The sequence below is a fragment of the Leptodactylus fuscus genome, chromosome 6 (assembly GCF_031893055.1).
Source record: "Leptodactylus fuscus isolate aLepFus1 chromosome 6, aLepFus1.hap2, whole genome shotgun sequence".
Lineage (NCBI taxonomy): Eukaryota > Metazoa > Chordata > Amphibia > Anura > Leptodactylidae > Leptodactylus > Leptodactylus fuscus.
Window position 1 is genome coordinate 77,591,075 of NC_134270.1, and position 13,515 is coordinate 77,604,589.

The 13,515-nt window shown below is 40.9% G+C and overlaps 1 protein-coding gene across 1 annotated transcript in view; it reads left to right on the forward strand.

Annotated features, from left to right (window-relative positions):
- Nucleotides 1-13,515, forward strand: part of SHANK1 (SH3 and multiple ankyrin repeat domains 1) — a 469,770-nt gene that overhangs the window by 238,428 nt on the left and 217,827 nt on the right. The window contains exons 3-6 of the mRNA XM_075280273.1: nucleotides 5,452-5,655; nucleotides 6,787-6,858; nucleotides 8,415-8,523; nucleotides 10,951-11,102. Coding sequence (XP_075136374.1) covers nucleotides 5,452-5,655; nucleotides 6,787-6,858; nucleotides 8,415-8,523; nucleotides 10,951-11,102 — 537 coding nt within the window. The remainder of the gene's footprint in view (nucleotides 1-5,451; nucleotides 5,656-6,786; nucleotides 6,859-8,414; nucleotides 8,524-10,950; nucleotides 11,103-13,515) is intronic.

A 13,515-nucleotide genomic window follows, 5' to 3' on the forward strand; every position in this document is an offset into this window, starting at 1 on the left:
TAATGGGTTAACCACAGCAGTGCTATATAATCACCGTTCCCTTGTGCACCCTTTGCTTGGCATTATTATTATTATTATTATTATTATTATTATTATTATTATTTTGCTACTCCTTGTATTATCTATTTACAGTCCATGCAATAAATCTGTGGATAGACTACATATTCCATGATTCACTAGCTTTCAGTCTGTGTACCCTTCCCTTCTCCACTCTCTCCCGTGTTCAAATTCCCTCCCTACAGAATCTGTTTTGTGTCACATTGTCTGCCTTGTGTCTTAATGAAGTTGCTACCTTTACTCCCCTATAGCTACCAATCCTATGACTACCAACCCAACCCTGGACTGGTTTATTTATTTATTTATTTTAAATCTTAAAAATAATATTTTGTGGATTGAACTCCACAAAAAAAGTGATACTCCCAATCAATTCCCCCCAAAAAAGCTTTATTGTGCAGTATTCACGACACAGTATGTCATTTACGTATTTCACAAAGGAGTCAAAAGGAAGTCAGTCCATATGTAACCCTTAACATTGGGTAAGAAAATCAGTCTGCTAAACTAGAAGAAGTTTTACTATGAACATAACCATACATAGATTTCTAAACATTTTTACAAATATAAATAACTTTAAATTTTGCAGAATCTGAAAAAGTTTCTTTAGCGATCTTAGTGGTGATAGTCTTGATCTGTTGTCAATGGATACAGTTATGAATGCAGGAACTTCCTATGATCCAGTGGCGGATCCAGGGTTTGCGGGGACCAATTTTAGGGGACCTCTGACTTGTAGCCGTGGTCTCAACTGATTTTCAATGACATGACCACGAATAAACAAGATTAAGGTAAACTGTGGTTTTGTTTAGCAGAATTTTCACTGATCTCCCAGAATAGCGCATCAATATGCCTCTGTTAGCAAGACCTTCGGGACGTTCTTTAAACTCATAGCAAAATTCTTTGGTGATCTTAAGATTTCCATGGAAACAGTATCCAGGCAGTACAAGCTGTTATCTTCTTAGAAACGATGATAGAAAAATCTCTATGCAGGTGCCTGTGCAACAACAACACCAACAAAATAATAATAATAATAATAATAATAATAATAATAAGATAATCCTAGTATCACATGACCTTTTCCAAAGATTTGGAAAAGAAAATGAATACATGAATTATAGTATGTAATTATTATCTAAGATAAAGTGGAGATTTATGAAGACCGGCATTGTCAATACCAGTCTTCATAACCACCTCATAAAAGACGCGGAGCAGGCCTCCTCATAAATGAGGCATACCCTCCTCCGGGCTGTGCATCTGGAAGAAAAGTTACACCAGCTCATAGCTGCCATAGATTTCCAGCATCAGTTAACACTAGATTTCTAGTTTTTCTACTTTTTAGGAAATTATTGGATCAAAACCCTGGCATTCAAAAGGCATAATAAATCTGTTCCATTGAATATGATGCTGGTTGCCCTAAAATCTGCTTAGTGTACCTCTAATAGATGTCTGTGGGGGAGTTTTACGAACACCGGGGTAATTAACATCAATCTTCATATACTCTGCGCTGGCGTACGGTATAGGACAAACTGTTTGGGTTATTGCAGATAGGATATTAGTCACAAACAGTATGCAATAGTTTTTATTTATATATATATTTATATATCTTATTTATTGTGCTTAGGTTTCTCTTTTTCCTGTTTCAGAGATGTTTTTGGCAGCATCATGTCCTGTATTTGCAGTCCAGTGTTTCTGTATCCTCCATATGATATTTTTTGGCATGGTAACCTCTGAATGATAATGACTGATAACAGAGAACAACAGTGAATGAGTCATGCAATGCTCTGACAATGGTGTATGCTAAAGGGGCTATTAAGAATGAAAAACCTGTGAGGTTCTATTAGTTAATATGGATTAAGCTGTGGAATAGCCTACCCTAGGAGTCGGTCACAGCAGTCACAGCTTCAAAAAGAGCTTAGATTCCTTTTTAGAGAAAAATAGTATTGATGCTTATGGAAATGTATATAATGTCATGCCTTTCCCTATTTCCTGGTTCAACTTGATGGACATATGTCTTTTTTTCAACCATACTAATTATATGATGTTGCATGGAGGATAATCCTTCACGTGGAATCCAGTGGTGCTGTATTTGCAATTATGAATAGGTCAAGAATGGTAGGTCCTAGATAGCTGAAACCAGGTCTAAAATGTTTGCCAAATTTGGAGCAGATTGGTCCAGTCGTTTGGCCATTCATAAAGAACAGACAACAGGCTCAGAAATTCCATGTACTAGGTTGGCTGTTTTCACCATTACAATGATTTAGTCTGCCATGAACATAGTACATGTAATACCACTAAACATGGACAAGATGGAGGAGGCGGAATGGCTAGGATGCCAGGTGCTTGTTCCAATGACATGACCAAATGATTCAGAACTAGTCCAGAAACTCAAGATTATTTTTTTAAAATAGTAACTGGAAAACCCCTTAGTACAATCCATTACTTTCTTGTTCTATTAATGGTACTATGAGTTGGTTATATCAGAATTATACAGAACTGTACACCAGGGATAAATATTGCTTGGATACCATACAGAAGCTTAGATTATAAAAGATAATCTGTTTTCCCTTAGTCATAACAGCAGCACAAGTGGGGTATTCTGCCCCTGTGTGCTGGTAGGACAGATGGGATTTTTAATTCATTAACCAGCACAACCTGGCCCTATAAGGGCTAGTTCACACGGGGACATGGACGCTGATTTTGACAGCGGATTTCGCGGCCAAATCAGCATCCATACAATGTATCCCTATGTGAACTGCTCGCTTTTTTTTTCTGCTAGCTTGCTAGCAGAAAAAGAAGCGACATGACCTATCTTTTGGGCGGAAGCCGCTCGCGATGAGCCGCGGCTTCCGCCCAGCCGCAGCGCCCTCCATGTCGGCTCATTCATGTGAGCCGACAGCGGAGGTGAAAGCCGCGACCGCGATGGTCGCGGTGGGAGCAGTTCACATAGTGTGGACATTGTATGGACGCTGATTTGGCCGCAAAATCTGCTGTCAAAATCAGCGTCCATGTCCCCGTGTGAACTAGCCCTAAGAGGGCACAAGGAACTCCCACCTGCGTGTTAATAAAAGAGTACATAATCTATACAACACACATAACAATAATTTACAAAAAGTAATAGGGAGGGAGCCTTGTGCTGCTGTTATGACTAAGGGAAAACAGATTATCCTTTATGATCTAAGCTTCCCTGTCGTCAAACAGCAGCACAAGTGGGGAGGTAGCAAGTAATCCCCCCACTCAGGAAGGGTTTCCATGGCCCATAGAGGTCAGGATTGACCGCCCAAAAGCTGTTGTGACAGACGCCTGGGAGTTTAGGTGTTAATGCCTTACAAAGGTGAGGGGCAAACACCTTCTTCCAAACCATACAGGAGACCACACAGGCCTCCTCCACCTGTCCCACCATCACAGGACAGAAAAAAACACGCAGATGGGAGGTCCTTGTGCCAGGTTGTGGCTGGTTAATGAATTAAAAATTCCATCTGTCCTACCAGCACACAGGGGCAGAATACCCCACTTGTGCTGCTGTTTGACGACAGGGAAACCATAAGTACACCTGCTTTATTCCTAGCAAACATTCATGAGGTGTGCACTACTAATTGAATGTAATTAATACTATTAATGTCACATGTTTATTGTATCAACTGTTCTTGGTCTCTGAATCCAAGTGATGACATTGACATACAGGGTTGGCTACAGTGGCGTAACTAGGAATGGCGGGGCCCCGTGGCGAACTTTTGACATGGGGCCCCTCTGACACCGAAGATCTCGACCAAGTCCCTCCCACGCATTCCTGCGCGCTCTATTATGACCAATAGTGGACCCTGCACACAGTATGCCCCATAGTGGCCCTTGCGCACAGTATTATGTCCCTTAGAGGCCCCTGCACACAGTATTATCCCCCATAGTGGCTCCTGCACACAGTATTATGTCCCATAGTAGCCCCTGCACAAAGTATTATGTCCCTTAGAGGCCCCTGCACACAGTATTATGCCCCATAGTGGCCCCTGCACACAGTATTATGTCCCATAGTGACCCCTGCACACAGTATTATGTCCCATAGTGACCCCTGCACACAGTATTATGTCCCATAGTGACCCCTGCACACAGTATTATCCCCCATAGTGGCCCCTGCACACAGTATTATGTCCCATAGTGGCCCTTGCACACAGTATTATGTCCCTTAGTGGCCCCTGCACACAGTGTTATGCCCCATAGTGGCCCCTGCACACAGTATTATACCCCATAGTGACCTCTGCACACAGTATTATGTCCCTTAGAGGCTCCTGCACAGCGTATTATACCCAATAGTGGCCCCTGCACACAGTATTATGTCCCATAGTGGCCCCTGCACACAGTATTATGTCCCATAGTGGCCCCTGCACACAGTATTATGTCCTATAGTGGCCCCTGCACACAGTATTATGTCCCTTAGTGGCCCCTACAGGACTAAATACTGTCACGTCACCCGCTGACCGCTATACCAGGACAATTGTGGATAAAAAATCTGGTCATGTACATTACAATTTAGTAACTCCATGTGCCTCATATTAATAGCAGTTAACCCCATCATGTCCCTCACATTAACCCTTGTGTACCTCACCATAAGAGTTACTGATATGTGAGAGACATGGAGGTAATAATAAAGTGTCTTCATTACTATTACCCCCATATGTCTCACATATCAGTAACTCTTATGGTGAGGCACACAGGGGTTAATGTGAGGGACATGATAGGGTTAACTGCTATTAATGTGAGGCACATGGAGTTACTAAAACAAAAGTAATCACCCCAAATGCCTGACATTAATAAGTATAGTAACCCCAGTACGTACCTGTGTATCTTTAGTTTCATTTTCCTAGAGCAGCTTCTTCTTCTTTTGCAGGACGGCAGGAACTCGGCAGGGATAAGCCCCGCCTCCTGGGCTCTCCTCAGCCATCTCATTGGTGGGCAGAGGACAGGCAGAGAAAGGGATGGGGAGGGGGGGGGAGAGAGGGGGAGCGTCCTGAAGCGCTGAGAGGAGCCAGACCTGCAGCTCCTGTGTGTCAGCCGTTGCTGCAGCTTCGGGGCCCCCTGTTGGTGGAAAGTATTCCACCAACAGGGGGCCCCGATCATTATACTCGGGGGTCCGAAAAGACCTCAGAGAATAATGATAGCAGCGGTAGCAGCTGTCACCAGGCCCCTGATGTCCCGGGCCCTGTGGCAGCTGCCTCTGCTGCTATGGTGGTAGTTAGCCACTGGTTAGCTACCTATACGTGACACTAAAAAAACTGTTTTCTTCCTTTTGAGGGAGACCTAAATTGCATCCCAGTTCTCCAACTGCTATGTTGTTTGTGCACAGTGTAGACCTTATAATAATGTATTATTATTTTAGCATGTGTTATATATATTTATTTCTTTTAACAGAAATGCCTCCGATTTAATCCAGATGCCACCATCTGGGTTGCAAAGCAGCAGATACTGTGCACCCTGAATGAAAGTCTGAAGGACGTACTCAACTATGGCCTCTTCCAACCAGCAACCAATGGAAGGGATGCCAAGTTCTTGGATGAAGAGCGACTACTACGAGAATATCCACAGTCCTTTGAGAAAGGTGTTCCATATTTGGAGGTAAGCATTGCAATTGTTTGACATTGAAGCACTGCTTTTAAGAGCTAATAAAGTTTATTAGATGTCAGGAGAGATGAATAGATGTAATAATCTCAATTAAGGAATGTACTGCTAAAAAATATTTCATGTGTTGGAAATTGTAATTGGTGTTATTCTTCTTTTATGAATGGACACTTTTCTACAGTTACCTTGTTAGTGATCAGCAATGGATATAATGCTGCAGGCGCAGAGCTCTGTTATCTTATTACAAGTGGAGGTACCTGGTATTTTTGCTTTGACTTCTTTTGTTTCCACACAGTAGGGCCATAATCACATAGTCAGGTTTCTGTCTTGGTTTAGGAGCCCATTCTACACCTAAATCCTAACTTAGAATAAGGCCCAACTTTGCGGAAATGCAGCATTTTTTGTTGCAGATTTTGCTGTGAGTGTTTGAGCCAAAGTCAAGAGTGACTTGAAAAGGAATGGAAAAGATAAAAGAAGCTCTTATACATTTCCCTACTGTTAAATCCAACAAAAAACACTGTGTTTCTGCAACGTGGAACCTTAGCCTTCATCCACTGACATTCTGCAGTGAAATATATGTTAATTTGGTAATTTATACCTATTTTTTCATACGCAGCAAAAATAATTCATGTATCAGATTCAGAAATCCAGATAATATTCCAGGTGATTGCCTTAGATTCCATGCAGAAAAGATCAGGCTAGCTTCATTGAATGACAATTGATCTAATGTATGTGCAGATTCACTGCCACGTCAGCAGAAAAAATCTGGCCTTGGATTCTTTGGAAACCTCACATCAGATTTGTCTATGAGAATTTCGACATGTCTGAGCATTGCCTCACTCTGTTTAAACCAATGAAATTCCATTTAACCCTTAAAGGGACTGTCCACCTGATGTGGATTATATTAGAATATATTAGTATATAAACAGTGGAGTGGTGTTATATGATTTAAGAGGATTAAACAGTCACAAATACTGCAGTCTAAGAAGCAATGTAATCACATCAAATTTTCAGTTGAAGCTTCCATTCTATATACTTAGTATATGAATTAACCGAGGGTCATAAAATGATGTATAAGTATATTCATGGCGGCCATCTCATCTGTCTGTTATTGTTGATATTTTTTAGTTCCGCTATAAGACAAGAGTTTACAAACAGACTAACCTTGATGAAAAGCAATTGGCGAAACTTCACACCAAGGTGAGTATTTTGTCGGTTTTCTATACAACCCCCTGCTTTTTCTAGATTTTCATTCCCAAACTCCCATAGATCAGGAATGGCATTGACTTCAGAACAAAACCTAGCAGGAGTTGCCACAGAGAGAAAAGTGATAAACCATAGATGCTAAAGCTGCAATTTACTATAGCTACCGCCTAGATTTTACTGCAGAGAAATGGCCATGAGCACAAGTATCTAACATACAGGAGGGAGAAGACAACAGAGGTTTATTCATGGTCTCTGAAAGCTGAATAGAATCGTACTGCATAATACATTGCAAAGGCTGTATACATACTGTACCTATATAAAGAAATATAAATGCATATTGTGGTCACATTGGTAAACCTTATTTGCATACTAGCAGAGACGAGTTCTTCAGCTACTGCAAGTACAGTCATTATTTTGCATGCTTTCAATTAAAAGATGACACTGTGAAATTTTCCTGGGCACCTGAGCCATTTATTCCCACTTGTATAGTGCAAAAAACAAATAAAATATCACCGGATCAAGCTGGAAATAGTGAGGATTGTTTATAAAGGTGCCAACAGCTGCAAAGATAATAAAATCTATATGATTTATGTGATGGGAAGGATAAGGGTTGCTTTATAACCACATACATGTATTTCTTCTTAATATAGTAAGCGAGATGCAGATTGCCAGAGCAGAGCACTGCTTTATGTTAGCGTTGTGGTCTAGCACAGATCTATTAGTAGATCTGCCATGGCCATGATACTGTATATCAATCACATTCCAATCACGGATGATGTTGGGATCCTGCTGTCATCGACAAATTTAACTAATATGCAAAAGTCCATGTGTGAAATAAGTCATAAGACAATTAAGGCAGTTGTGGTCTGCAATGTAAAGCTGGGTTTAATAGTTTGGTGCAGTCTCATACTGGCCCATGAGAGTTCCCAGACTCTAATACAATAATAGTCCAGCAGAAGGCACTCAGATTTGAAGGCTACTATGCTCTATTCCCTATATTTTATTCTAGGTTGTTGGAGGGTGGTCCCTTGAATCTGTTTATTTGCTAAACTCGAGTAACCCCAGTCTGATAATGGTTTGTGGGTAATGATTTACAGTAAGTTACATAAGATATTCTGTAGGTACTGCACTTCTAAAAATACTGGTCACTATATATTTGAGACGACAAGCTCATCTCAATCTGCTCAAAAATGCTTGGCATAATGGTCAAATTAAGGCTTGTCACACTGATAACATGTCTCATTCAGAATCAAAGATTTACAGTAACTTGAAGCTCCTGGGCCCCAATGCAAAATGTGCAAACAGGTATGTCTTATGTGGCAAGGAGCCTGGGTACGACTTATCTTTGTATCCTCTCTAGCTGTGCCCCTGTCACAAATATTGTGTCAGGAAAGGTTTATGCCGCTTCTTTGATTGGAAAAGAAGTTGAAGTTCTTCAGGGGTGAAACATATTTCAGGGATTTCCAATCTCCAGGAAGCCTTGGAATAACTCATTAAGACAATACAGAATGTCAATGGACTGTCATTTTTGCTTATTTTTGTTGTTTCAGGCTGGTCTTAAAAAATTCCTGGAGTATGTACAACATGGCTCAGCTGAAAAAGTGGCCAGGTTATTGGACAAAGGCTTGGATCCAAATTATCATGACTCTGAAAGTGGAGGTAACATTTGGAAGAGCTATTTCACATGTACACCTTTAACACTAGCCCACCAGGGAGTAGAATGGACAATAGGGGATCATAAAGGGGGAGGGTGGCTACTATTTTGGATCTTAGCAGCTTCCACACTGGTGGGAACACACTTGTATTGCACAGTCACCCAGTCAATTGAATGGGCAGTATGTATCTCATTACCTGCTTACCAGGTCACGGAAGTCATTGACTGATCACTAGGATGGCTTCTAAAGAATGAGGTGTGTTATTAAGAGGATGGTACGCAAAAATCTTACTCCTGGGAAAGTATGCATAATGTGCAGTGTAGGTAGGTAAGTAGATGGCTTAAAACTGATACAAAACCAACCAAATCATATGGCCATACATTAGTAAGCCAGAAGATAGAGCAGTCATCAAAGTTTAGCTTATTTATGGCGATATGGGTATTTTTATGTTTTATGACAAATACCAGGAAGTGCAGCCAGTCCTTATCACTTTTCATTTGTAACTTGTGATAAAATGTCAGGCTAGTAATGATGACAGTCAAGCCAAAGGGTACATTTCCTATAGGTGTTATTTTACTAAAGGGTGGTCCAGGCCAGAATTCACTGGCCTAGACATAGATTGTCATTTTATCCTACTAAATGTCAATGGCCTGCTTTAGTTTCCCTTTAAAGTGGCTACCTGTCTTTTTAAATTGACACTTGGAGTATTTTAATTTAAGTAAAACTTTATTGAGAAGATTAGTAGAAAAAGCATACATTTCTTTAGATAGTGCTGCAGAGAACTTCAGACGAAGGACTGAGGCTCACCATATATAAATATGTATTAGTAGTACTAAACCGGTTCATCATAGCAGTCATAGGCTGTTACAAGCTGAATATGTTAGTTTAAAGACACCCATTCTTAATCTAGTTCTTAAGGACAGATCCAAGTTGTTAAAAAAGGGGGCCTGACAATGAGATGACTGGCATAAGAAGTGGAGAGGAGTGACCAAATATACACTCACCGGCCACTTTATTAGGTACACCTGTCCAACTGCTCGTTAACACTTAATTTCTAATCAGCCAATCACATGGCGGCAACTCAGTGCATTTAGGCATGTAGACATGGTCAAGACAATCTCCTGCAGTTCAAACCGAGCATCAGTATGGGGAAGAAAGGTGATTTGGGTGCCTTTGAACGTGGCATGGTTGTTGGTGCCAGAAGGGCTGGTCTGAGTATTTCAGAAACTGCTGATCTACTGGGATTTTCACGCACAACCATCTCTAGGGTTTACAGAGAATGGTCCGAAAAAGAAAAAACATCCAGTGAGCGGCAGTTCTGTGGGTGGAAATGCGTTGTTGATGCCAGAGGTCAGAGGAGAATGGCCAGACTGGTTCGAGCTGATAGAAAGGCAACAGTGACTCAAATAGCCACCCGTTACAACCAAGGTAGCCAGAAAAGCATCTCTGAACGCACAGTACGTTGAACTTTGAGGCAGATGGGCTACAGCAGCAGAAGACCACACCGGGTGCCACTCCTTTCAGCTAAGAACAGGAAACTGAGGCTACAATTTGCACAAGCTCATCGAAATTGGACAATTGAAGATTGGAAAAACGTTGCCTGGTCTGATGAGTCTCGATTTCTGCTGCGACATTCGGATGGTAGGGTCAGAATTTGGCGTCAACAACATGAAAGCATGGATCCATCCTGCCTTGTATCAACGGTTCAGGCTGGTGGTAGTGGTGTCATGGTGTGGGGAATATTTTCTTGGCACTCTTTGGGCCCCTTGGTACCAATTGAGCATCGTTGCAACGCCAAAGCCTACCTGAGTATTGTTGCTGACCATGTCCATCCCTTTATGACCACAATGTACCCAACATCTGATGGCTACTTTCAGCAGGATAATGCGCCATGTCATAAAGCTGGAATCATCTCAGACTGGTTTCTTGAACATGACAATGAGTTCACTGTACTCCAATGGCCTCCACAGTCACCAGATCTCAATCCAATAGAGCATCTTTGGGATGTGGTGGAACGGGAGATTCGCATCATGGATGTGCAGCCGACAAATCTGCGGCAACTGTGTGATGCCATCATGTCAATATGGACCAAAATCTCTGAGGAATGCTTCCAGCACCTTGTTGAATCTATGCCACGAAGAATTGAGGCAGTTCTGAAGGCAAAAGGGGGTCCAACCCGTTACTAGCATGGTGTACCTAATAAAGTGGCCGGTGAGTGTAGTTCTTCAAGGTATCTAAGATGACTACTTATCGTTACAGTAAAACATCCCACACATCTACAATTTGTCTATTTTATATCCTACTAGTGGCTTTACATTTTGAAATATAGAAATAGCAAAATGTACAAAGGAATGTATTTATCAAACTATGTATTGTATTGCACGTACTGTATGTACATTGACATTCATTGCTGCCATGTCTTCCACCATAGAGACACCATTGACCATGGCTGCACAAATGGAAGGAACTGTGGATGTTATCAGGATGCTTTGCCTGGGAGGGGCCCACATTGACTTCCGTGCCCGTGATGGCACCACAGCTCTCCACAAGGCTGTCTGCTCTCGAAATTACAATGCGCTCATGGTAAAACTAAAACATTTGTCACTGGTTATTTCATAACTTTATTTCTGCAAATGCAGTGATGCCCATAGAATAGGTCACTTCAGATTTATTCCACATTAGATGCTATTTATTGCAGTATGTTCCTGAGATGCAAACTAGGCACTAGGTCTGGCACTAGGTCTGGCCTGGATGCCACTGCTGTCTCTGTAGCCCTCATAGCTATACCTATAGACAGTACTATAGGGTCTGGGGCTGTATCATTGGACTAAAGGTGTCCATACAGTATGTTTTATAGCAACATCTACTCTTCCCAACTTCATCATGCACACTCTGTGTAACCAAGTGTACTATTCTTTTTCTGTAACACCTAAGTTATGCAAACTGTGTAGCTCATTGTGTTACACTATATTGATAGCTCCAATTTACCTCTATCTGAGTTACTGAGTTACATAAACAGTGTATCACAATGGTATTTGGTTGCTGATGAAACTTGTGATTGGGGCATGAAGCCTATAGTCTCCTCTCAGCTGTGACTGGCCAAGATGGGAATACCTCTTTACACAGTCGGCCAGTCCTAGTGAATTTGTTGTTGTGGGGCAAATGTCATCAAATTTGTTTAAGCTCCCCAAGGAGTGGAATGGCATACATGTAGCTGACTTGGAAAAAGTAATATTGGCTCTTCCTATACATTTATATCATTTATTGTCTATTATCTTGAACATGTACAACATGTTGTCTTACTTAGTCTGTCTGTGCAAGCAAATCAGAAAAGACTGTATTCAATCCCACAAAGCTAAATGGGTTAGGAAAGAGTTTAAAATTACAATCAAGAAAATAACTAGATCTGTCTTTTGTTTTTTTCTGAATGCATTTTTTTTCCGCTCTGAAGAGACAAATCCATATATCACATTGCAAATCCACAATGACATGTGGAGAGAAAGGCACAAAAGACACATCTCTCTTAGACATAGCTAGAATAACCCTCCATAGCTTAATGGTTGATATACAGTGGAGGATCACTGCGAGATGGGGTATTAGGAGTAATCATTAGACTATAATGCATTCCATCCATTTCTCTGCCTCTCCCTGTCATTTCCACATCAATAAAGACCAATCACATAAAACTACTTATTGCCCATATATCACATCTTTGGAGCATTGCTGCATGTTGTTCACAGGTCATGGAAATACAGATCAGTAAATTTATTTAATGTGTTCCAGTTTTGACAACCGGCCAATTGATCTGTGATCTGTCTACAAAGGGTGAATAAATTTGAGACTTTTGGGGTTTGCTTATTTCGCATCAGTGGCAAATGCATTTACAAACTATGTTTGATGATCTGGCAAATTTGTGAATTGGGCAGATTAATAAACCCAAACAGGGCTGTCTTTAGGATGGTTAGTAACCTGTGCAGAATTCTGTTTAGTGCTTCCTCTTTCATCATAGGTTACAGACCACCTCTCTGTTCCTGTTCCTGCCTGTATGCATTTTCCTCTCTTTATCTCTCTGCAAGTTGCTTTTAGTTGCTGAACTCTGGTTAGGACTAGAACAGTGTATTGGTCAGATGGAAGGTGGACACAACTGGTTTACCAACTGATAGCATTATGTTTGTGTTCATTTTGTATCTGTTTTTCCCTCTGCACATGCTCAGAATAAAGAAGAGGGGAAAACAACTGATTTGTCAAAGATGGACACCCATTGACTAATCTGTCCAAAAAACTGATTTAGGCATTCACTGTGTAACATTTGGAATCCTTTTTGGACCATATTATTATTATTTTTTTACTAGCTGGTACCCGCGACTTCGTCTGTGGTGATTGTAGAAGTGGGTATATACAGGCATGGGTAAGGTTTTCGTACTGTGTATAAGGTATGGGATATGAAATGTAACTTTGTATCTTGTTTTTGCTGTAATTCAGACAATACATGAGACTTTTGTGTTGAAGTTAATTTGTATTTGAGCTGCTATACGGTGTTGTGAGAAACTTGACATAGTGTCTTTGGGACAGAAGTATTTGAAGTTCCCGCCGATGGCATTTTTTGATTTTCGTTTTTGACTCCCCTCCCTCTAAACCCCATAACTTTTTTATTTCTCCGCTCCCAGAGCCATATGAGGTCTTAATTTTTCCTGGGACAAATTTTTCTTCATGATGCCACCATTATTTATTCTATATAATGTACTGGGAAGCAGGGAAAAAATTCAGAATGGGGTGGATTTGAAGAAAAAATGCATTTCTGCGACTTTCTTACGGGCTTTGGTTTTACGGCGTTCACTGTGCAACCAAAATGACATGTCCCCTGTATTCTGTGTTTCCTTACGATTCTGGGGATACCAAATTTATATGGTTTTATTTACATTTTGACCCCTTAAAAAAAATCCAAAACTGTGTTTAAATTTTTTTTTTGAAAAGTCGCCATATTCCGACAGCCGTA